General features: G+C 47.5%; 1 protein-coding gene and 2 pseudogenes across 8 annotated transcripts in view; 1 reads left to right on the forward strand and 2 right to left on the reverse strand.

The window, feature by feature from the left end:
• Positions 1-3465: 3465 nt before the first annotated feature.
• LOC144113463 (DDB1- and CUL4-associated factor 11) overlaps positions 3466-25612 on the reverse strand; it is a 100125-nt gene continuing 77978 nt past the window's right edge. For all 8 annotated transcript variants that reach the window (XM_077646548.1, XM_077646546.1, XM_077646554.1 and 5 more), the window contains 3 exons: positions 22392-22547; positions 20709-20815; positions 3466-8293 (listed from right to left, as the gene is read on the reverse strand). In XM_077646548.1, coding sequence (XP_077502674.1) covers positions 8201-8293; positions 20709-20815; positions 22392-22547 — 356 coding nt within the window. In that variant the 3' untranslated portion in view covers positions 3466-8200. The remainder of the gene's footprint in view (positions 8294-20708; positions 20816-22391; positions 22548-25612) is intronic.
• Positions 10234-10389, reverse strand: LOC144116721 (U2 spliceosomal RNA; annotated as a pseudogene).
• LOC144113465 (uncharacterized) lies at positions 11713-20683 on the forward strand (annotated as a pseudogene).

The following is a 25612-nucleotide window of genomic DNA, read 5'->3' on the forward strand; positions in this document are numbered from 1 at the left end:
ACTACGCGGAAAGTTATATTTGGCAGGCCAACCTCCGCGCTGCTAGGATACCCGAGAAAATGGGCATTGTGCAGTCCTTACGTTCGAACAACAAACGCAGCATAATTGTACTGAATTCCGCGACCTTGATACTCTAAATTACAACTGCGAAAAAACACCAAATAACTGCTGCCCTTTTTCAGTGCTTGCAGCCAGTGACTGGGGAACACAGCAGCCCGTCGTAACTTTTCGATTGCCGTGTTGTTAGAGCTACTGCACCATGCATAATACACACTAAAAGTGCCAGAATATTATTGCCACGAGCGAAGCAACCATGCACTGCCAGTTTCCAGTTCGGTCACATTATTTCAGTCGCCACGCAACTGCATACTAACCACGCCACACTCAGAGCGTACTGTACGCGACCGGCGCGTGGGACCCAATATGCAGCTGCGAGGGGGAAACGGCAGCGCGGGGTGTACCATCCGTGGGTGGTACAAAGGGTGTCCCCACCCTGAATGTGGAGGCGAGCGGACATAAAGGCACCCTACCTGCCGCCGCATTCAGTCCGGCCTAAAGTCCCTAGATCAGCTGATGCAAGGACTTTAGTCCGGTCATGACACATGGACTATGCTCCGTCAATTCGTCGCACAGGCACTGCATAGTTTCCCGAAACAGAAAAAGCGCTGAGCATGTCAAATGTGTCGTCGTGTTACGTCATTCGTCAGCGTCGGTCCGCCAGTGCAGCATGAGGCCCGGGCATGGGCGTGTTAATTCCGTCCACGGCCAGCGTGACGTCATCCCTCAGGCCTACGTTACCGGAAGCAGCGACCAATGGTAGAGGAGCAAATAAGGCGAGAGCAAAATGAAACGTTTTCAAAATATGGTCTCTGATGTGGCAGCAAATGAAGGCGCGCAAGGCAAGGTGCGAGTGCATTGTGCGGCTCGTTGCTCTGGACGCACCAACAATGGCGCGTGCACGTTAAATTAAAACTTTGCTACTCCGCAACGCGAATTTATTGTCAGCGACAGTTCAAGATCGAAAGACAAACTGGACGGCATATCCGCGGTCAGTAAATACGCGAACCCATTTCCTTACCTTTGACGTAGGCACTCCATATCAGGTCGTTGGCGTCAAGAGCGCGCGATAGTCACAGCGACCACGTGACTCAGTGAACTTAGATCTTGAGCTGTCCCTGAAATTCGCGTTACTGAGTGCACGGTCCTTTATTCCAGTGCTTGCTACACGTGATCACATCTAACGACGCGCCGCCGACCAACTAAACCACTCGCGTCAACAGGCAAGGACGCACACAGCACCACCGCCCCAGATCCTTCCCACTGAGCACGTCTCGTAGATTTCTTTCAACATCCATACGGTCATGGATAGCTTGGGCTGCAAAAAACATCTACAAGGCGCTGTTTGGTACGTGTCTAGAAGGCATCTCACTCAAAACGTCTGGAAGCTGTTTTTAACCTTTTTATCTTTTTAGTTACACTCTAAACACAAATTAGGATATCTGGGAGTAAAAACCGATTAAGCTGTCCTCTTGCGCACTCCCTTTTAGGGGCAGGGAATGCTGCCCAAGACCCAGGGTAGATTTCAATCACTAAATATACGGTGTGCTTATAACTCTTGGCAGCGGAGGCATCTACCTACCACAGAGCATGGTAACTTAAGTTAGCAATGGAAGGAAGCTTTTAAATTCAGCACCAGTGGTCTTGAGTTTAACAAATAAGAGGTCCATCCCTCGCACATTTTTAAAAGGGAATTTGTTTCTGTTGCCAACTGCAAGTATTACATATTTTTACTGGAGGAAATCTAGGCCAGGGCTTGGGCAGCATACCCTGACCCTAAAAGAGTTTGCTAGAGGTCAGCCTACTCCCTTTTTACTCCCATATAGGCTAATTCATGTTTAGAGTGTACACAAGACACAAGTCAGCTTAAACAAGTTGACTTCAAGACATCCTCTGTCAACTAAAACTACCTCACAAGACCGCTTGGGCAACATGGCCACATATATGCAGCTTCAGTGCAATGTTAACACTTAAACAAGAGGGAACTAGCGGGTGACCGCCGAAAACAGAAAAGCTCACAATTCACACGTGACCAAAATGTGTGGTACACACATGCAAGACAGCACAGAGCAGGAATCTTTCTTGCCTCCAACATGCTATGCGTGATACACTGTCAGCCAGTGGACAGTGTATCACGTGGTCCAAGTGAATGGTATAAATTGTGCTGGTGTTTTTATGACGCAATAAAGAGTTGGTAGTCAGCGCCCGTCCTGTGTTTCGTGTGTCTCTTCGTCCTCGTTCCATTGCGCTGTGTCAATCTGTGTCGTAGAAAATATGAACCAACTAGCCCACACCAGAATCCTCTTAGCTCGTAAAGATATATTCTAGATGTGCAGTGGGTTGTTCCTCTCACCACAGCAGGCCAGTATGGCAACTCAAAGCATGTCTAGATGCACGCACTTGTTCAGTCTAAGGTCCCTCTACCTTTTAGAGGGTCCTTAGTTCAGTCTGGCACTGCTCACGCTCGCTTCAGCCCTCATCACTTCCTCTTCCAGCGGTGCGCCCTCTCTCCTCTCATGCCTTCTGTACCACGCCGCCACTGAATCGACCTCTCACGTTTTCTGAGATAGGACAATGTATGTAGCGGTGACTTAAGCGAACGAAAAAAGGTTCCCATATTAAACTGCACCAGCACGCATGTACTTGCAGGTATCCTGTGCCAGTGTCCCATTCGTGTGTTGCACTACACATCCGTACGCCACAGCAATTTGATCACCGAGATCAGCTTCAAAAGTAGTGCCTTGTATGAACTGGAGTGCACAAATCACACAGCTCACTTTCTGCATTACGATGCTGTAAATCAGAATAGTGATTGCTATTACTGAAAAATAACTTCGCGCCCCATTGGCAAAGTGACAACAAATGTGGCTGTACCATGGAGGAAAATTCCTCTCTTCCATGGTCCACACTCAATAGCTGCCCAGGCCATCACACCTTTGCATGCTATACAGCCACGCGATGACTAGTTGCCTATCAGCGACACAGTACTGCATAACAGGCGGATGCACTATTTCCAGTGGTACAAATTCTAGTTGTTTGGAGACTTTGAGACGTAGAAATCACTTTGCTATATGCCCATGAACTCTTCAAACATGACCATGAGCTGCTTGATGCACGCAGTACATGTTAAAGAACTCAGATAATCAGAATTAATTTGAAGCCCTTCACTACGAAGTCTTATAGCCGGTGTCCAGCTTCAGGGTGCTAATGCCACACTCCCCAACACCACACATTCTGTGCAACACTCTGACATGTCAGGCCTGACGTATGACGCCGAGTAAAATGAAGGAAAACCTGCCAATTCGGCACATGCTAACCGTGTTTGTGTGTGCGTGCATGAATTTTGTACAGCAAAGATGAAAAATGCAAACTTTTGTTTTAAGCTACACAATGCAAAGACGCTGAGAATGTGGGGCATGCAACTTTTATTTTCCACACAAGATTTGACAAAGCTATTGAGAAAAGTTGCACACACAAATACATTTTAAATCCCAAACACACTAGATGAAGCCAATGGCTTGGATGAATTGCACTGACAAGAGTTAGACAAATAAAATCACTAAAAAACAAAGAATACAGAAACCATGAATGGCCAATTACATTTACACTTGAATGTATGAAAAAAGAGTCTACACAGATTTTACTTGACTGTTCCTAATGAGCAAAGCCACCAACTCAGGCTAATGCTCTGCACCCTAGGTGCTCAAAAGTTATTAATAGCCAAATGGCATGTTAAAGAAAAGAGAACAAAATCACTAAGGCACAAAGAATACAGAAACCATGAATGGCCAATTACATTTACACTTGAATGTATGAAAAAAGGGTCTACAGAGATTTTGCTTGACCGTTCCTAACGAGCAAAGCCACCAACTCAGGCTAATGCTCTGCATCAAAGGTGCTCAAAAGTTAATAGCCAAATGGCATGTTAAAGAAAAGAGAACAAAATCACTAAGGCACAAAGAATACAGAAACCATGAATGGCCAATTACATTTACACCTGAATGTATGAAAAAAGGGTCTACAGAGATTTTACTTGACCGTTCCTAATGAGCAAAGCCACCAACTCAGGCTAATGCTCTGCACCAAAGGTGCTCAAAAGTTATTAATAGCCAAATGGCATGTTAAAGAAAAGAGAACAAAATCACCAAGGCACAAAGAATACAGAAACCATGAATGGCCAATTACATTTACACTTGAATGTATGAAAAAAGGGTCTACAGAGATTTTACTTGACCGTTCCTAATGAGCAAAGCCACCAACTCAGGCTAATGCTCTGCACCAAAGGTGCTCAAAAGTTATTAATAGCCAAATGGCATGTTAAAGAAAAGAGAACAAAATCACTAAGGCACAAAGAATACAGAAACCATGAATGGCCAATTACATTTACACTTGAATGTATGAAAAAAGGGTCTACAGAGATTTTGCTTGACCGTTCCTAACGAGCAAAGCCACCAACTCAGGCTAATGCTCTGCATCAAAGGTGCTCAAAAGTTAATAGCCAAATGGCATGTTAAAGAAAAGAGAACAAAATCACTAAGGCACAAAGAATACAGAAACCATGAATGGCCAATTACATTTACACCTGAATGTATGAAAAAAGGGTCTACAGAGATTTTACTTGACCGTTCCTAATGAGCAAAGCCACCAACTCAGGCTAATGCTCTGCACCAAAGGTGCTCAAAAGTTATTAATAGCCAAATGGCATGTTAAAGAAAAGAGAACAAAATCACCAAGGCACAAAGAATACAGAAACCATGAATGGCCAATTACATTTACACTTGAATGTATGAAAAAAGGGTCTACAGAGATTTTACTTGACCGTTCCTAATGAGCAAAGCCACCAACTCAGGCTAATGCTCTGCACCAAAGGTGCTCAAAAGTTATTAATAGCCAAATGGCATGTTAAAGAAAAGAGAACAAAATCACTAAAGCACAAAGAATACAGAAACCATGAATGGCCAATTACATTTACACTTGAATGTATGAAAAAAGGGTCTACAGAGATTTTACTTGACCGTTCCTAATGAGCAAAGCCACCAACTCAGGCTAATGCTCTGCACCAAAGGTGCTCAAAAGTTATTAATAGCCAAATGGCATGTTAAAGAAAAGAGAACAAAATCACTAAAGCACAAAGAATACAGAAACCATGAATGGCCAATTACATTTACACTTGAATGTATGAAAAAAGGGTCTACACAGATTTTACTTGACCGTTCCTAATGAGCAAAGCCACCAACTCAGGCTAATGCTCTGCACCAAAGGTGCTCAAAAGTTATTAATAGCCAAATGGCATGTTAAAGAAAAGAGAACAAAATCACTAAAGCACAAAGAATACAGAAACCATGAATGGCCAATTACATTTACACTTGAATGTATGAAAAAAGGGTCTACACAGATTTTACTTGGCCATTCCTAATGAGCAAAGCCACCAACTCAGGCTAATGCCCTGCACCAAAGGCGCTCAAAAGTTATTAATAGCCAAATGGCATATTAAAGAAAAGAGAACTAACACAGTGAAACACTACAATAATGCATTTGCAACTTTGTTCATGGGGACAATCATGAAAGCGATTCTAGTTGCTGATTACACTGCTGGCTTAATACAAGCTGTCAACTTAAAGCACACAACTGCAGCATCTAACCTTGGTTTTCAACCAACAGTTATATCCCCCTCCATCACTTGTGAAAAAATATAGAAAACAGTAAGCCTAGCAGCAGCTAGCCACATGAAATGGAAGATGTTTCATCATAAGCAAAAGCATATTTTTCTAATGAAAACCAGTGGTGTAAAAATGACAACCAAAATACTATACAAACTATATTGTCATTCAAAAATTTTAAACAAAAAACGACATCACAGTGAAAACTTGTACAAAGGCAATCTAGTGCACTGTGAGATGTTTTGGAACTGAACAAATGTGATGTAAATTTTGCCAGAGTGAAAGAACCAACATATCCAAAAAATTTTAAATGCACATACTACCCTAGAAATTTTTGAAGCATCCCAAATATTTAGTGAAATTTAACGACAGCACGTACCACATTTAATTTTCTAACAAGAAGAATCCCTCAAACAACTGTCACACTTCTAAGGCCTAGTAAGAAGAAAGTGTAGGCCACCACACTTGGCTGCTGGCCCGAAAGACGCGGGCTCGATCCCGACCACGGCGGCCGAATTACGATGGAGGCGAAATTCGACAGCCCTTCACTATGGCGTCCCTCATAGCCTCAATCACTTTGGGACGTTAAACCCCCATAAACCAAATCAATCATTAGTGGTTGAAACCTTTTTTTTTTCTTTCAAGTAGGCGTGTGTGAATATTCTAATCGAATATGTTTGATATTTGATTCGTATTCATATTCGAGAAATTGATATTCGAGAATTTCCGAATATTCGAAAATTCCCACATACTCGCCAGCGATCGTATACTGCGCAGACTTTCATAAATTCAACCGTGGCAAAACCACAATATCTGGGCAAATTTGCCCAGATATTGACGTCGTGAGAATTTCCGCAAGTGGGCTTTCCCACATATCACACGTGCAGCAAACAAGATGGCCGACGGCCCGCATCGAACAATCGCAAAGCGAAATCGCGTTTTTTTTTTGAAATCCTTCCGTAATACCTTACATATTTAATGCCCACATCCGAAGAATGCGTCCTGCCGCCTTCATAACTCTCCGAGCGTCACCTCCGCCATTACGTTTTGTAGACTACGCTATGCGGGAAAGCCTACTTGCGGAATGTCGCGGGACCTCCTGAAGGGGCGTGTCGAGTTGTCGCAAGAGGGAAAGCGATCCTGTAAAAATCCCGCCTATTGCATGGTGCATTGTGACCCGCGCACCAGTTTAGTGGGCGTAACGGCTGACGTGACGACGATCGGAAGCCCCTGTCGCTAGGTCAAAAAAAAAAAAAAATAGCCTGGCCAAGTAGTCTCGGTTTCTGAGCTTCGCCGCTGCCCCGCGGCAACTGCAACTGTCGGCCCGCGCATTCGCCGGTAGTCCAATCCCAGCTCTGCGCGGCTTTCGAACGCCGATTGGCGCGTCGCAGGTTTCTTTTTCCTTTTTAGAAACCGTCTCGCCATTCCAACGCCAGCGTGTGTTCCCCGGCCCCTTGCTTGCATTTGTGTTGTTCTTCGAGCACACTAAACAGGCGGCTCGTAACGGGCTTACAGGTGTTAGCGCGATGAAGCCGCCTCATAAGGCCTTACTGCGTCTTAGCATTTTCGGCAGGTTTTTTTTTTTAGGGGGGGGGGGGGGGAGGCACGGTTAACTTTATAAACTGAGGCCTTCGCATGAACCGGGCACTTCTTCCAGTCCCTTGAACTCCAAATGAATGAGGTGGTACTAGTCACTGTTATTTTTTGTTGCCAGTCTTGTCATTCTATGAATTTTGTTTTGCATGACCTCATTATAGTTTGGATACTGTTATGCTGTCAAATCAAGTAGTATACATTTCTGTGCACATCATGTTTTTTATATGGTACTGAGGCAGTCTAGATTTGTTTATTTTAGTTGCAAAGACCATACACTATTTTGAAAAAAATAAATAAATAAAATAAGAGCAACAACATTTGCTTGTTTATCATTTTCTGAAATTTTTTTTGTACTGAACAGATATTCGATTCGATATTCGAAGCCATTTTTTTTCTTCATATTCGTATTCGATTCGTATTCGAAAATCTAAATATTCACACACCCCTACTTTCAAGGTGTGACAACAGGCCAGTGCAGCTGTTATAACCAATTTTTAAGATACAGCCTCCAACAAGGCCAAACAGGAAGTCATACACCTGTCAGAAAATAAGGCCCTCTTGACGCTGTGATGTTGACAGAAATTTAGATAGCTGTTCTAATAGAAAATGAAAAGCTGTGGTACTATGGCATGCCAATAACCTTGCAAGCCTTGCCATCACATGACATTTCTTTATGTTTATGTCCTTTAATATGAATAAACATCTGCAATGTTCAACATACACCCCAGTTCACATCCACATCTTACAGAAAGGGCAAGCAAATGTGCAAAACATCAGGTCCCAGTAAAAAAAAGGAAGATATCCTGACATAAGTGCATTTCGGTAAGGCATATGTTGGCTCCTTCAGTACAAGCTCTCCAACGTGTCGGCTGCAACAGGAACCGTCATTACTCGTTATGTTCTTCCACGAGCTTCCCTTTTAATACCGGCTTACTCTCTGGCTCACTGTTGTAGACCCATTTGGTAACGGAACCGTCCCACTGAAACCAAAACCACCTTGATTAATGCATCATACAAAACAAACACACCACGACACTCGGTTGAATCGCTCAATGTCCAGCCCATGCACAACTCTGAAGACAAAAGAAGCAAATATAATAAAAAACTACCAACATTTCAGTAGATAGTCGCAGAGTGATCAAACATTTTACAGGTACATTATGTTGTATTTCGAAAACTGAAAAGAAAACCCCCCTATGAAATGCCATTATTTATTTTGATAAACTACATGCAGGTTGCATCTTGAAAGTTTCCAAGTAAAGGACAAGCATCTTAAAACATGAGCCTGGAAAGATACAGGAACAAAAAGGAATAACATTACCTAATGAGGTGTCCACTATTTATAAACAGAGTAAAACAGATTTACACTAAGACACCAATTAGACTGCTAACAGTGCTTAGTGAACCACTAGCCAAGTCTGTAGCAATCCTAAAAATAATGACAACAGGAAGGTGAAAGCCAAAAAGCTATGCTTACGACCAGCCAAAAACCTTGAGTGGAGTGGCAACATTAACTGCTAATACAGTTATTAAAGAGATCTAGATCAATCACTGGGCAAGGAGGAAAAACAAGAGACCAGTACACTACTTCCCTCCCCTTGCAAGTGTATGTAGCAAGTGGCAGGCCCTGTTCAAGCTATGAAGACGTGACTATAGAGTACTTCACAGTGCTTTAGCACCGGTGCAAGCAATATGAAAGGGAACAAATAGGAATGCGCTGATGCGGGCTGATTGCGCACCTGTGGCTGCTTCACAGAATTGGAAGCACACCCAGTTGCACTTGCAACCAGCACAGAAACAATTTCAAGAGCAGTGCCTTCAATTAAAAAAAATTGCAACACATGCCAGATCAGCACTTTGGCCTGCACAGCTATCTAGCTTTCTGAAGATGGAAAAAAATAAAAGGGGGGGGGGGGGGAATATGCACACACGATGGAGCACGCCTCCAGTTTTTAGAACAGCTGCAAGTGTGTAATTGGCCCACATGAGCATGAATTTGCGTGTGTGGTTTTATATTACTTGCGTCTGTACATTTTGAGCATTCTGCACTCTGAAAATACCTACAGGTGCATATCAGTCTTCAGCTCAAGCACCGGTCAATGCCTTGACTGCACAAAACTGCTCTCAAGTTCTTCACTTTTACTGGCAAGATGGCCTCATCAAGGCAACATTACCTATTCAAGCCAATAAAAACACATCAAAGCTTCACCCCCCCCATAACCATCCTCCTAGCTTACTTTCAAAGCATGATATGCTGTGCACTATAAAAGTGCAAGGAAGTTACTCAAACTGCATTACATCTCTGACAGGACTACAACCTCAGTCTGGCGAATGACCTTGTACCTTGGCATGACACAGCTTTGGCACTGTGTCATGAATGGCCTGTTGAAATTTTTAAAAGCGTTAGCTCTTACTCATCACGTTTCGAGATTTCGTAGGGTCTGCTACCACCCTGAGATCACAGCGCCATCTATGGCAGCAACTAGAAAACAGCATATCTCTCATGGAGACTTGTAGCGTCATCTACAATAGCATTGTAGAAACAACCACCTGCCGCGTGCCAATGATGACGTTTCGGTGCAGCATGGTGGATAGGGGTGGGACTATGTGAGAATGACGTCAGGGGACGAAATGGCGGCATAGTTTCGGTTCCTCGAATCCAAGATGGCAGCCATTAAAATTGGTTGTGCCCTTCCCCCCTCACCCCCCAAAAGATATCCTACAACAGGAGGAAAACTGTCCCTTTACAGGACCGCTATATGTATATACAATCGTCTGTCTGTCTGTTGTTGCCAGGAAGAAAGAAAAGGAAAGTGCACAGGCCTGCTCACTGGCTCAAGCTGAGCCACAATCGCTACCACGTGCAGATAGTAGGAGAGTTGAAAGATGGGATAGAAAGACAGGATAGTAAAGACGCGCTAAAGACAAGGCCAATCCCGGAGGTAGTGCAATACCGGGCCAACCGGTGGCGGGAGTGAAGCATCCTTCAAACTCTCCGCCACACTTCCAAAAATAAGTCCAATTGGACCCGTAACAGATACTCCACGGGGTCTGGACATTCGCGCCTCCAAGATGTATATACAATCGTTCCACTATATATACAGGGACAACAAGGGGCACTCATCTGGGAATAGCTGTGTACTGAATTTGGTAGGCAAATAAAACCCTATGGGTTGTTGTACAGAAATAAAACCACAATTAAATAATAGGTAAATACTGTATGCATGGAATTACTAATTGAAGCGTTACCATATTGCGCCGCAAGCCGAATTCTAGGCGCACCTTGGCACCCCAAACGAAGCAATTTCCATTTGGGACGTATCTTGAGGGGGTGTAACTGGACAATGGGCACGTTCTTCGATTTCTTCATCTAGTAAGCCAAACAGCTAACGCTCGTTACTTCAACATCTTCCAGACGGTGGCGGCCTTTTTTAACTACATGGGTCTTATACGTATTCTGCGATAATCATGTACGAGTACGAGTTCGAGTACGAGTTTTATGTGAGCGCACTTTGGCTCATCATTATCACCCTCATCTGGAGTAGCCTGCAAGATAGATTAGCAGGCTAGCCTCTCTGGTGCTCATTAAAGAGTGCCTCCTCCTCATGAAACTGATAATCAGTACAATGTGGTGCAAGGAGATTACGTGAACTGAAGTGTGCAATACTGGTTGAAGGAACAGATAGACCAGCTTAATATTGATGCTTGTTTCATCACGTTACACGAGACTGGAAGCGGGCGGAGTGGGTGAGGGAACAAACACGGGTTAATAACATCCTAGTTGAAATCAAAGAGGAAGAAATGGGCTTGGGCAGGGCATGTAATTCGAAAGCAAGATAACCGCTGGTCCTTAAGGGTAACAGAGTGGGATCCAAGAGAAGGCAAGCATAGCAGGGGGCTGCAAGAAGTCAGATGGGCGGATGAGGTTAAGAAGTTTGCGGGGGTATTGCGGCCGCAGCTGGTAAAGGACAGGGTTAATTGGAGAGACATGGGAAAGGCCTTTGCCCTGCAGAGGGTGCAGTCAGGCTGATGGTGATGATGATGTTGCATGACATTTTATGACAGCAGCAGTTAACATAAGCAAATGCTAAGCTAAACCATGTGGGGTGAAAGTGTGTGCGGAGCCAAATAACTAACTTGTTATGAAATGAGCACATAAGAAAACAAGGAAAAGAAAAAAAAGTCAGAAACTCCCCTTTCTTCACTTCACTCAAACGTGAATTTTCACACAGAGCTTTCCTTTTAGAGCTGTGCATGCTTTATTTGAAGTTAAGTTTGATTCCAACCTTAAGCCTTGTTGAAGTTAAGTTTGATTCCAATCTTAAGCAAGGAATCAAACAACTTCAACAAGGCTTAAGATTGGAATCAAACTTAACTTCAAATAAAGCATGCACAGCTCTAAAAGGAAAGCTCTGTGTGAAAATTCACGTTTGAGTGAAGTGAAGAAAGGGGAGTTTCTGACCCCAACATAATTAGCTCCAAGAAGCTCCTCAGCAGTTGCCACAAATGCCCCAAATCAATGCTTTCATCAGCAAGGCCACAAATACAGCAACAAACATGCAAAGAAACAGTTTCATTTAGCATGGCTTGATCCCTATATACCATATTTACTCACATAATGAACCCACATTTTTTCCAGAAAAGTTGACATCAATTTGGGGGAAGGGTTCACTACACGGGGGAAAAAAGTTTGTTAGATCTTTTTTTGTGACAGCCGAAAATTTCATATGCATTCACATGCCTGCTCATCCATCTGTCCATCTTCAATGAAAGCACATGATCAGCCAAGTTCATGTCGCCAGTGTTCAGCATCGTTGGCATCATACTTGCTTTGCTGTATCATGGCGTGATCCGATGATTTTGTGGTAGTCAACAGTGCCGGCTAACCGTGGTGAGATCAAGTGAACATGCCGAACACCGGTCCTGAAGGTCGGGTGCACATTTTTTACGCGAAGTTAAACTCACAGGATGGTTGCAAGTGTTGTGGGAATCCGGGCTTCCCGCCGTTGCTTTTGCGCAGCTGTTGCCGGCATCCCGCGTTGTTCTCCTCTTTCCCTTTCGCCTGCCTCAGGCGACGGAGAGGCAGCTGGGTGACTAATCACTGTCATTTTGCCGCAGCTCTGCCCCGGCTTTCCAAGGGCCTTTGCCATTGGTGCCTTTTGGCGGGAATTCGGGACCCGCTTGGGCGGCCGTGCTACCGTCGGAGCGGAGCTCGGAGAGAGACTCCTCCGAGACAGCGTAAAGTGCGTACGCTACTGTCTGTCCGGGCCGGCCTTTGCCGTTTGAGCCAGTGCATACTCGAGCGTGCCAACACGGGTCTTTGACCTGCAGCGACTCGAGCCTGCCCAGGGGTCCAGCGACCTCCAACAGGCGCATCTTGCGCTAACTGCCCGCTCTCTTTCGCAGACGGCCCAACAGCCGACACGAGAGATCACAGCACTGCCGCAAGGACAATCTCCTGCAGCGGTGTGCTTGCAGAGTACATTACTCTTGTCGCTCCGCGCGCGCAGTGGAGCCTTGCTCCTGGGGCGCCCCGAGGACAGGGTGACGAGTGTATGTATCGCTGGAGGACGGCGTGAATAAACGGCATGAATAAACGTCTCCTTTGTGAACTTGGAGGCCTCTGTCTTTGCGGCGAGTCGCTCTCCTCTCTGCGGAGGTTGAGTGCGCCGCAGCGGTGCCCCAGGGTGCGTGTGGTGACGGCTGATCGGGGCCCTTGGCTCGCGCAAAGCCCGAACCCGCGGTGGATAGTGGCCTGTGCTCACTGAGAAACTCACAACGGGCGCCCAACGTGCTAAGTCACTGGCTCTTATGCCTTTGATGGCACATTAGCCGAGCAGGTCGCTTTGACGATCACGCTTGCACACCATGCCTGCCACCCCCCCGCGGGGCACTCGGCAGCTACGTGTCGGCTCCCTACGGAGTCGTAGCATCCTCTGATCTGTTGGCTCTGATCCTTTGAATAGCCAAACACCGTGGTTGGCCACAGCCCCCACTAGGGCATATGGCGATACAACCCCCAACGTTGATCACGTAGCTCCCTTTGGAGCTGTATCAGGAGCACCCTGCGGCGCACCCATCAATCACATGCCTCAGCTGTACAAGCTTTCCGCCCAGTGCGAAAGTGGTGCGTGTGACGCTGCTGCAACCTGCAGTCTTGCACAACAGCAGCCGTGCCCCCGCTAGCAGTCAATTCTGCTCTGGGAACGGTGAGGAGCTGGCCCGGCTCCCTGTGGAAACCGCGCCGCTCATAGAACTGGGAGCCTTGCCTCCTGCGTTCATGCAGCCCGCCCAAACCTCCTCTGAGGCTGGGGCGCAGTCGCTGCTAGAAAGTGCTGCCCAGATGATTCAGTCGCTGTCAGGGGCTCCTGAGGTGCTTTTGGCCACGACAAAGGTGTCTCAACCCGGGGTCAAGTTGCCGATGCCAACACATTGCGGGTATGATAACCTCCTCAGTGCCCGTGATTTCCTTGAGTCCCTCACCTATAACCAGAGAACTATGGGTCTCACTGATCAGGTTGTGCTCGCACACATCATCCCCGCAGCACTAATTGACATGGCAGCTAGGTGGCATCAGCTTGCCGGCCACCGGGCAGCGGCTCTCGAGGAGTTCTGTGCAGCATTCCTGCACGAGAGCTGGAGCTCCGTACACAGGCTCTGGATGAGTCACTCCTGTAGTACGTACGTGCGATGGAGAACCTTTTCTCAATCGCTGAGCCCAGAGCCTCGAACGAGGAACATGTGGAAAGGACGATCAGGCAAGGCAAGCACATCCGACTTTTTCGGCATAGCTGCCCGGCGGCCGATTCCGAGATTTTTAGGAGCTGGCCGCGAAGGCAAAGCGCATTCAAGGCGACATTCTCGCCACGCGTGCCTATCGTCCGCCACCGCCGGCAAGCGAGGCCCTCGAGCCACGCTGCGCATGGAGAGGGGCCATGCCCCTACCCAACAGGCGACAACCCCCACAACCTGCCTTTGCAGCTGTTAGCGGGCAAAACGAAGTAGGGGAGTTGAGCGAACGAGCTCTTGATCCCTATTCGCACAGGAGACGGACAGCCTGTGCTGCCCCATTTCCTGAACTGCGTGCCGAGGGACGCCAAGCGCTCTAACGCACAGCGGAGGGGGAAACCCGAATCAGCCGGCCCTTTGGTCGTGCAGCGGGCGGACCCAGGCAGGGAGAGGCACCATTGTCCCGCGACCAAGCTCGCGACGGTGTGAGCCATTTCCGCTGTCAAGAGAGGGGACACTTAGCAAGAGAATGCCCTGTGGCCAGGACTCCTGTGAGGCAGGAAAACGGCGCCGGGGGTTGGTCGTAAAGGGATGACCGGCCCAATGTTTGCGAATTCCCTCAGCGTACAGAGCAAGCTGCCTTGCTAGTGCGCATGTGCAGTTTATTCCAGTCACCATTGCTGGCCACAAATTTTCGGCGTTACTGGATACGAGATCCAGTGCCTCCTTGTTCAGTGAAGAGGTGTTGTCCCACTCGAAAAAGCACTCGGTGCGCTTGCGGGACTGCCGTACGGCATTCAACATTGCGAAAGGCGTAGCCCATTTGGCTGGCGCAGCGAGGCTGACTGTCAGGTGGGGAGAGCGGACGAGACGCACGCGTTTCATCCACCTCCCAGGGCTCAGTGTGGCCATGATTCTCGGAAGGGACTTTCTCCTGAAAACCAGAATCATGGTGAACATTGCGAATGGCGGTTATCGCGATGGACCATTTTCCCAGCTGAAGCCGTTCATCAGCCCACCGGCGTCAATAACTGCCTGCGCAGTGAAGGCGTTCAGAGAGTGCCACGCTCAGTGACCAGGGCCAAGACCTTGTGTCGAGCGTTCCGCTGTTCACGCTCCCCTTTGGGACCGAGCAGCGCGGCACAACCACGCACCACATCCGCTGGCCGCCTTTGCGGTAACGTTGGATGACACACAGAAGGCTCGTTTGACACCACTGTGCGTCAGTACGATGAGCTCTTCACAGATCAATCTGGCTGAACTATTTTAGTGAGCCACAAGATCCACACCGGAGATACGCTTTCTTTGAAGTTCAACCCCAGACCTGTCAGCCTTGCGAAAAGGCAGGTGATGGATGGGTTGGATGAGATGCTGTCGGCCGGCATTATCCGTAGCTCATCCAGCGCTTGGGCGTCTCCAGTTGTGTTGGTGCCTAAGAAAAATGGCAGCCACCGTTTGTGTGTGAATTATCGCCATCTGAATGCGCTGACTCGCAAGGATGCCTATCCACTCCCGACGATCAGCTCAATCGTAGGAAGCCTAGGCAGTGCGCGGCACTTTTCCATGCTAGATGCCTCCAAAGGTTACCAAGAGGTCCAGATGGCGGATGCTGACCGGTCTAAGACCGCGTTCACATGCCACAGAGGGCTGTTTGAGTTCACTCATATGCCCTTTGGTCTCTGTAATGGTCCTGTGACTTTTCAGAGGCTCATGGGCCGCACCCTAGGGGAAGCGAAATGGTCCCAATGGACCTGGACGATATCGTAATTTAGTCACGAACCTCCGATGAGCACTTAGGCCACATTGCTGACGTGCTCAAGACGGTATGGGCTGCTGGGGTGACTTTGAATCCTGCGAAAGCTCAAATAGCGCGGACCCGAGTTCAGTTGCTAGGGTTCACGCTGGGCGAGGGCTCCACTGAGCCAGATGCAGAGAAAATCCGAGCCATACTCGAGTTTCTTGTGCCCAAGGATGTACGCGGCTTCCGCCGTTCTCTGGGAATGGCCAACTTTTATCGGTCGTTCATCCCATCCTGTGCCCACATGCAGGCTCCCTTGACCAAGCTCTTGGGAAAGACTACCACGTGGCAATGGGGGCCTGAGCAAGAGCGATCCTTTCGCCTCCTGTCTAGTGCCATTGCCGAGACAGCGCAGCTCAGGCTACCTGACCTGACCAGACAGTTCGTAGTCCAGACTGATGCGAGCGACCTGGGTTTAGGAGCAATTCTACAGGATTTCAATGGCGTGCTGCAACCGCTGGCCTTTGCCAGCCGCTCCTTGCTGCCCTCGGAGAGGAATTATTCTGTGACCGAGAAGGAGTGCCTCGCCCTCGTGTTCGCACTGCGGAAATTCGACGTCTACCTTGACCGAACGCAGTTCGTGGTGCAGACAGACCACAGTGCGCTCAGTTGGCTGATGCGGCTCCGCGAGCCTGCAGGTCGGCTGGCGCTGGGCTCTCCTGATACAGCATTATGACTTTTCGGTGCAGTATCGAAAGGGGAGCACTAACGTGGTAGCTGATGCACTACCCCGTGCCCCACTCACCAGCAGCGCATTGACGCCGGCAAGCGGTGGGGGCAGAACAGCGGACGAGCTGCCGGGCATCAAGGAGGGGCAGCCCGCGAACGGGCCAACCCATTCCGCTAACCAGGCAAGCAGCGCTTCGCAAAGTGGGCGAGAGGCAAAGCTCCTCGTGAGCACCTTGGAGACGCATGGAAATTTTGGCTGCAAACCTGGGTGGGGACGAGACCAGGCTCCCCTCTGGGATGACTGGAATCGTTTTCAGCCAGAAAGAGCTGCTGAAAGCACAGTAAAATGACCCCTTTTGTCGCGAGGTGAGTGACGGTCTCAGGAAAACAGAGCGCCGTGACGCTACTGGTATAGTAGCGGGTGCAGGGGGGCAAAAGCCAGCATGTGTCGCGGCGAGCCCCGGGGATTCATATTTGCTGGACCATGACAGGCTCGTGCTGAAGTACACAGCCACTGATGATGAGTCAATTGACCTGTTCAAGGTGGTTATCCCCAAAAGTTTGAGAGGCGCATTGTTGCGATTCTCTCATGACGAACCACTGGCCAGTCACCTCAGTGGCTCCAAAGTTTTTGCAAAACTGTGCGATGTGGCCTGGCATGAAGTGCGACATTTTTCACTACTGCCGTTCCTGCCATGTCTGCCAAGCAGTGAAGTCACGGGGTGACAAGCAGCCCGGAATGATGAAACCAATTGACAGTGTGCGTCAAGTGGCAGATGGCCACCTGAGATTTGATGGGGCCTTTCCCCAGGAGCAAGCAGGGGTTCATTTAGCTGATGGTAGTCGCTAACCATTTTTCCAAATGGGTCAAGTTGTACCCGCTTCAGAAAGTGTCAGCACAAGCGGTACTGGATAAACTCCAGGAAGTGTTCTGTCAGTTCGGCTTTCCCGAAAGACTGATCACAGACAATGCGTCCTATTGCACCACTCGGGTGTTCAGTAACACGTGCCGTTCCCTCAGAATCGAGCACTACACCACTTCACTCTACTATCCCCAGTCCAACTTGACCAAGCGAATCAACCAAACGCTCAAGCCAATGCTGGCGGCCTTTGCCGAGTGTCAAAAGGACCGGGCAGACCATTTGAGTGAATTTGAGTTTGCCATTCGAACAGCTGAGAATCGCTCAGCTGGTTTCTCTCCCGCCTTCCTCAATTTCAGAAGAGAGCTGGCGAATCCAATGTCAAACGTCATGCAGAGCCAGCTCGGGCATGAGGAGACTCGGGCAGACTGCTCTGCTTATGCGTCGACGCTATGGGACCAGCTTGGTCGGGCTCTCAACAGAGCAAGGTGGAGTTTGGCGGCAGCCAGAGCCCAACAGAAGGCTCAGTACGACCGCAAGCACCACAGCCTGACTTTTCAGGCGGGTGATCTTGTCCTGAAGTGCAACTACGTTCTTAGCGATGATAGTGTCACGTAGTGGTGACGGCAGTCGAAGCAGTGATGAAGACGGACAAATGGTCTTCTAAAAGAAAACTGTTTATTGGGCTGACTTGCACCCAAAATGGACTGAATCACTTAGCGGCGGCGAAGCGACAAGCGTGCTCGGCAGTCGTCGAACAGAATGCCTGCCGCTGTCGGCCGTGCTCAATATAAAGCTGATAGCGAACTTTTGAGATAAAGCGTGCAAAGTTACTAGAACATTCCGGAACAACATAGAATCAGTGCTGCCAGGCTGCGATCAATCGAGATAAATCTAGTCGCGTCTTGCGTCGCAAACAAAGCGATAAAGTTGTGTGGCGGCAGATTTGAAGAATGAACAAACACTACAAATGTTCGCGGCAATAGCAAGGGGTTCTCAGCCTCGCTCGCTCCTAAGTGGCTTGGTCCGTACCGAGTGGTCAGAGTCTGGTCACCGCTCGCGTACCTGCTGGAGGATCTTCTTTCGGGAAAAACCAGCCGTGCCCACATCGCAGACCTGAAGGCCTATGCGTCACGGTCTGACGAGCTTGCATTGGTACCCATTGGTACCACAGGCAAGCGCAAAGGCACAACTGGTGCTGTGGAATGCAAGCGTACAGCGCACCGGTACAATCTGAGGCGAGACGGCCGCCAATGTGATTGATGGTGGAAGGCGGACTCTTCCACAACCGAAGGCACACAGCCTCAGCTTGCTGGCGACTCACAGGATGGTTGCGAGTGTTGTGGGAATCGGGGCTTCCCGCCGTTGCCTTTGCGCGGCTGTTGCCGGCATCCTGCGTTGTTCTCCTCTTTCCCTTTCGCTCACCTCAGGCGATGGAGAGGCGGCTGGGTGACTAATCACTGTCGTTCAGCCGCTCCGCCCTGGCTTCCCAAGGGCCTTTGCCAATGGTGCCTTTTGGCGGGAATTCGGGACTCCGAGCGGAGCTCAAAGAGAGACTCCTCCGAGACTGTCTGCCCGGGTCGGCCTTTGCTGTTCGGACCAGTGCATACTCAAGTTCGCCAGCACAGGTCCTTGACCTGCAGCGGCTCGAGCCAGTCCAGGGGTCCAGCGACCTCCGACAGGCGCACCTTGCGTTGACTGCCCACTCTTTCTTGCAGACGGCCCAACGGCCGACACGAGAGGGATCACAGCACTGCAGCGGAGACAATCTCCTGCAGCAGCGTGCTAGCGTCTCGCATTACTCTTGTTGCTCCGAGCGCGCAGCAGAGCCTTGCTTCTCGGGCGCCCCGCGGCGGGGTGACTGTTGAGTGTGTGTATCGTCGCTGGAGGACTGCGTGAATAAACGTCTCCTTTGTGAACTTGGAGGCCTCTGTCTTTGTGGCGAGTTGCTCTCCCCTCTGCAAAGGTTGAGTGCGCCGCAGCGGTGCCCCAGGGTGATGTGGTGATGGCTGATCGGGGCCCTTGGCTTGCGCAAAGCCCGAACCCGTGGTGGATAGTGCCCTGTGCCCACTGAGAAACCCACAGTGTGCAACGCAAGTGTTTAAGAGCTAGATGTGGTGTGAGAGGTGTTAACCATTTCAACTCCCGAACTCAAGCTCGCCAAATTGCTTGGGGGTCTGAAGGCCCTGCTTCCTCCATAGCAATTCAGTGTAGAGGACGTCTTGTAGTGTTCTGGTTTAAACCGCTATGCTCCTCTTCGACGCTCAAGCGCATCGATGGCTTTCTAAGCATACACTGGTGCCGCAGCTGGGTGCACAGCAGCATCGCGAGCAATATGCTGGCACTTCTGTCAAAGGTTCACACTACCTTGGTGCTCTGCCACGCTCGCCAAGCATGCCACCCCCACAGGAGCTCTCTTCAAAAGATAAACATATATGCCGTGATGTTATCAGCATGCAGAATCTTGGTGCGAAATGAGGAAAGCGCGCTAAGAAAGCTAACGCTAAAAAAAAAAGTAAACTCTCAACTACAGAAGTGGGGGGTCGGTTCATTATGCAAGCAAATACGGTAATAGTGACAGCATGGACATAAAGCTCTACAGTTGGGTACAACTTGAGAATATTGCTGGAAGCTCCATTCCCACCTTAATTGCCACCAGTGCACTGTGCAATCAGACATCACCCTTACCGTTGGCCGGACTATGGACTACCTCCACTGCATGTATAGCCCTAATGCTCCAAATGCTCTGTTTATCCCAGTCCTGTGCCTGTCATGGTCACCCTATCCCAACAAACTTCTTAAGAAATCTAATTTCTCTGCCTGGCTTCCTGTCACTCCAAGTCCCCACCTCCCCATGCCACACTTTGTTTCCCTCGGAATAAAAGTTGCCAAGGTCAGTTTTGAATGATGGCCTGTCTGAATTCAGTGATTCTTAGCATCCTCTGCCGCATGATAGGCCTGACCGCTGAGACCAGTTAGTCGCTTTCCATGAGTGAGGAAGAGACTGGCAACATGCATGAAAAAGAGGCTCTACTCTGCAAATTCAGCAGACGTTACTGCACACAGAACATGGCACTATGCTGGCAGTCCATGAGGGATGCAGCATTAGCAATCGTAGAGCAGGGTTGGTGGTGTGAGTACAAAAAAAAAAAGGCTGTATGCGACGGGTTAGATGGCAGAGTGATTTAGCAATGAGCATTGCTGGAGTTGTATGATGTTCACGCCATTTCCGAGGCAGAAAAAAAAAACTTAAGGAAACAACAATGTTCTGAACTATTGCTCCGAGCCTGTACCCCCCCATCAGGCACACACACATGCACATATATACAAAGCACTTACCGATGAGCTAACCAGCATAGGCAGATAAGGATGCCATGAAACATCTCTCACACAAGCCCTGTGGCCGCTCAAAACAGTTTCTATTTTTCCCGTCAGAAGGTTGTAGACTGAAAAGGTGCAGAAAGAGTATAAATATAAATTTGAATGCAGCTTTCTGCATGTGTGAATGCAGGCACACACCAACAAAAAGATGCGTTCCAGTAATGGCAGAGAATTCTCCACAAAGGCTAGTATCACGATGACTCTTTTCCCATCACACTTGACTAGCGTAGTCTTTATTTTCCATTATGTTAGCATGCAATCTACTAAATTACAGACATTTTGTTGCAGCTACACAAACTAGCCCATCAGCACATCCTTTAAAAGCAAAAATTTAAAAAAAGAAAAAGAAACCTTGTACACTTCTCACACAGGCAGCAAAGCTTCTAAGAAACTGTGTGTGTATATATATATATATATACACACACACACACACACACACACACACACACTCCCCTGAAATCTAACTATATCACCAGATCAGACCACATTGGGGAGCAGAGCAATTCGAAATGGGACATCGTGGCACCTGGTCAGTCTATTGCTATAAGTATGCGCTGGTGACACACCGCCAAAAGGAAGCTTTCAGCCCATGAGTCATGCCCATGTCAAGTGACCAGTCGTGCTCATTGCATTCAGTGGCAGAACAACAAGGTCATCGCAGTGAGGGCAGGCAGCACATGGTGTGCTGCACAGTTGCCGATCACAGGAGGAATCTTTCTATTTTTTTTTTTGCCATATCATGGTCCGACTCAACAAGGCGCTCGGCGAACAGGCCACCTGCCAACTACACGCTCCCTCTAAACTTAGGCCTAGTGGCACACTCATCAAATAAAAATGAATTTTTGACGGCCACATTTAAAGTTTTCAGGGCATTCCACACGTCTCATATTTCTTAAATTTTTACAATTTCTGCTTTTTTTGGGTCAATGCGTTATTTGCATAGGAAGGAGTAGGGGATGACCACGAGGCTGGGATATGCTTGTCGCTCCCGTTCCTGCAAGAAGTGGTGGTTTTCGTCTGTGGGGTCGAGTTTAAAGTGTCTCCTCGCTGTAACCGAGTTGTGCAGCCACAAGCGTTCATTGTATTTGAGACGCAATGCCATTGCCCTAATACATAACTTTATGATAGTACCGCCCTCGTTTGTTAATCTTTATTCAATGAATACCCCGCTTAGCCCAACGGTGCTACAGCAGGTGGATTACAGACTTGAAAACAACCCATTTTCATTTATACAGCACACTTGCCGACCTGAAAGCCAATTTCATTCACTGATGGAACAAACAAAAAAGGGATTAGCATATATATATTAGTTCTCGCACAGTATTCCAAAATCTTCAAACGATGATCACTGCGAGCAGAGACATAGTGTGGCCTGTATAAGTATATTTCCTTTCGAATGCCGGATTTGTCGTGATATACTTGATACAGGAGTTCAAATCCTAATCTCCTTTGTCGAGAGGGAAGAGTTTCCCATCCTAATTTATTTTCATGTCGGTGCAGCTATCAGTTCTCGAGTACTGACACAGGACAAACCTTTCTGTTCTGATTTTTTGTCAATTTTATTGCTAAGTGTTATTTGCCAGGGGTCCCCTTCGGCACTTCAAAACAGCAATAGAATGAGTCAGCCGTAGTTTTACTCACCAACCACTCGGCCAGAAGCACAGCCAGTGTAGATGAACTGCTGCCCCGTTGTAGCAATAGGTGAAAAGTGACATCGGATGAGTGTCTGCAAGACTGTGTGGCCCTGGTAGGTCATTAGAGATGTGTCTCCAGGAAGCTTCTCACAGAGGTCAAGAACTGAAAAGAAAATTAAAAAAAAAGTCAAGTGCCATTTTTAAGCCCTACACAACATGACACCAATGACGCCTAAGCCATATGCTTTGTGCATGCAAAATAGGGTAATGCTGAAGGTTGTATTTAACATGCACTAGGTTTTCCTGCTCAGTTTAATCCTCACACTACGCAAAACAGTCCGGCTGTTAGCCACCTGAATTTGTATGCCAAACTCTGAATCTAAATGCCTGTGTATTTAAATTTAAATTTAAACATCACCTCAAATAACTCAAGTATCACTGCATCAAGGCGCTAATTTAATCGACATCCAGAAAAGCGCATAGCATGTGACTTAGGAGCACAGAGCTGCTGATTTCGTGAATTAAGTGAGGCTGAGCAGATTCTCATGACCATATGGCAAGTAACATCATAGTTTAGAGCGTTTAACCTTCATAACACTACTAATCGTCCTTTCATGACAAAAGCTGCAATGATGGCAAAATGTAAAACCTTAATATTTGAAAGCACCATAGCCGCTCAATACTACGGCTGGTTGACTTAAGATTACATTACAAAAAGTACAGCTATATCCATGTGCCCTCACTTTTAGAAACACAAGAATTGTTTTTCAGATAAAATAAGAATAGTTTTGGTCTAACAAGGTATGAAGTTTGAATTCAAAGACTCAACAACGAGACATACCTTTTCTTTCAAAAATGAAGAACAGAAGAAAAATGAAGAAGTAATCTGCGATTCACTGATGACATTGCTTTACTATGGGGACGAATTGCTGAGTATGATCAATGACTTAGACAGACAAAGCAGAATGGTGGGTCTAAAAATTAATATGCAGAAAACTGAAGTAGCATTCAATAGTATCAAAAAGATAACAGTCGTTTAAGATAAGTAGCGAGGCGCTGGAAGTGGTAAGAGAATACATCTTCTTAGGGCAGGTAGTGGCCGCAGATACAGACCATGAAAGTGACATAACTATACTCCATCTCATAAGTAGTTTGCAGCATTTTGAAAGGTAGAGCTCTTTCGTCAAATCAGGCCCAAGGAAGATAACAAATAGTCCCTCAAATATTTCAGCAGTGTCCTGACTATCTTCAAACACTTATTGCACTATTTGAAAAGGTAGTTCAGGATCGTGTTTTGAAATTACAGTGAGCTTTTCATTCACTGGAAGAGAAAGACCGCACTAACACAGCACTGCGGAGGCCTGCTACGCAGTGGTGTGCCGCCATTAGTAAACACGGTGTCCACCAAGACCTCTGCACACAGCAGCCGGACACTGGTGCTGTTTCCTTCCCAGTGATGGAGCCACCATTTGCGTGGTGAGGGGCATGGAGGAACACATTTACACAGCGCGCGCTATTCTGATTGGCTAAGATTGCCATAGCCTTCACAGCACAGCAAATGACTTATGAGATGGAGTAGAAGAATAAGAAGAGGATGGAGCGCGTTTCGTGGGTACTCTCAGATCACGAATCGCAGTTTACCGGTATCCCTCAACAGAAAAGTACATGGCAGCTGAATCCCATTGGTGCTCATCTATGGGCCAGAAATGTGGAGGCTCACAAAAAGGGGTAAATGTAAACTGAAGACGATGCAATGAGCTATGGAAAAGAAAATGGTTTGGTTTATTGGGTTTAACATCCCAAAGCGACTATGGCTATGAGGGACGCCATAGTGAAGGGGCTCCGGAAATTTCGACCACCTGGGGTTCTTTAATGTGCACTGACATTTAACGTGCACTGCACTGACACGGGCCTCTAGAATTTCGCCTCCATCAAAATTAAACCGCCGCGGCCGGGATCAAACTTGCGTCTTTAGGGTCAGCAACCGAGCGCCATAATTACTGACCCACCGCGGCGACGGAAAAGAAAATGAGAGTTCTAACGTTAAGAGACAGGAAGAGAGATGAATGGGGTCAGGAAAAAACACAAGTCCATGATATTCTAGCCGAAATCAAGAAGAAATGGGCATGGGCAGGGCATGTAATGAGAAGGCAAGATAACATGGTCCTTGAAGAAGTATAGATGCCTAATTTTGGTGGCATGTTTTCTTCTCTACAATGATGCGAAAGACGCTACTATGCATGGATCCCTATGTGATATTTGCCTATGGCCGCTAAATAATTCATAATCGAATTTTTTTCTGCCATGCTGTTTCGGTTTCAACAGCCGAACGATGGCTGTGACATCAAAGAGCGCTTTTGTGTCACGTGAGGCATAGAGGAACATCCATATAATCGCTACTCCTTCGTTTTAATTTACTGCAGCGCTGAAGCCAGCCTTCCTCAAGAGCCAGAATGACAATGAATACGGAACCAGCAATTATTTTGCAGTTTTTTCATGTCTCATGTGACCTGTAAGCACGCGTTGATGTCACAGTCCTCATTTGGCTGTTGAAACTGAAACCAAAACAGCATGAGAAAGAAATGCGATTATAAATTATTTAGCGGTCGTAGGAGAATACCAGGTGGTAATCCATGCATAATAATGCCTTACACATCATTACAAACAAGAAAACACGCACCCAAAAGTTGCGTGTCTATACTCCTTTAAGGGTTACGAAGTGAATTCTGAGAGAAGACAAGTGTAGCAGGACAGATTAGGAAGTTTGCAGGGATAAGGTAAACATAGCTGGCATGGGACCGGTTAATTGGAGAGATATCGCCAAAGCCTTTGCCATGCAGTAGGTGTAGTCAAGCTGATATGATTATGATGATGACTAAAGGTGCGAACGCTCACCGCAACACCGCCAGCCCCTTGTGTAAAGCAGCAAAGCCTGCTGCCTGCTATCGGAGGGGAACCACTTTGGTGGTGGGGAGTTCGATAGATCCAATTTTTGTCCAAATGCATTTGGTATAAAAAAAAAGCCCGTGCTCTAAGAAGAGGTTTTGACAGTGTTTGATATTGCCAGTAAAATGTTATATCCAAATGCGATATATCTAGCTTTGGCTGTACTTGCCCCTAGCTCTGTGGCTATGCTTTGTTTTGAAGAGATTTTTGCATAGTTTCTTAAGTGTGACTGCAACTTGACAAATGAAGGAATGGAAGGCTGACTTTTGTAAACTGCATGCG

This window comes from Amblyomma americanum, chromosome 1 (genome assembly GCF_052857255.1).
Source record: "Amblyomma americanum isolate KBUSLIRL-KWMA chromosome 1, ASM5285725v1, whole genome shotgun sequence".
Classification (NCBI taxonomy): domain Eukaryota; kingdom Metazoa; phylum Arthropoda; class Arachnida; order Ixodida; family Ixodidae; genus Amblyomma; species Amblyomma americanum.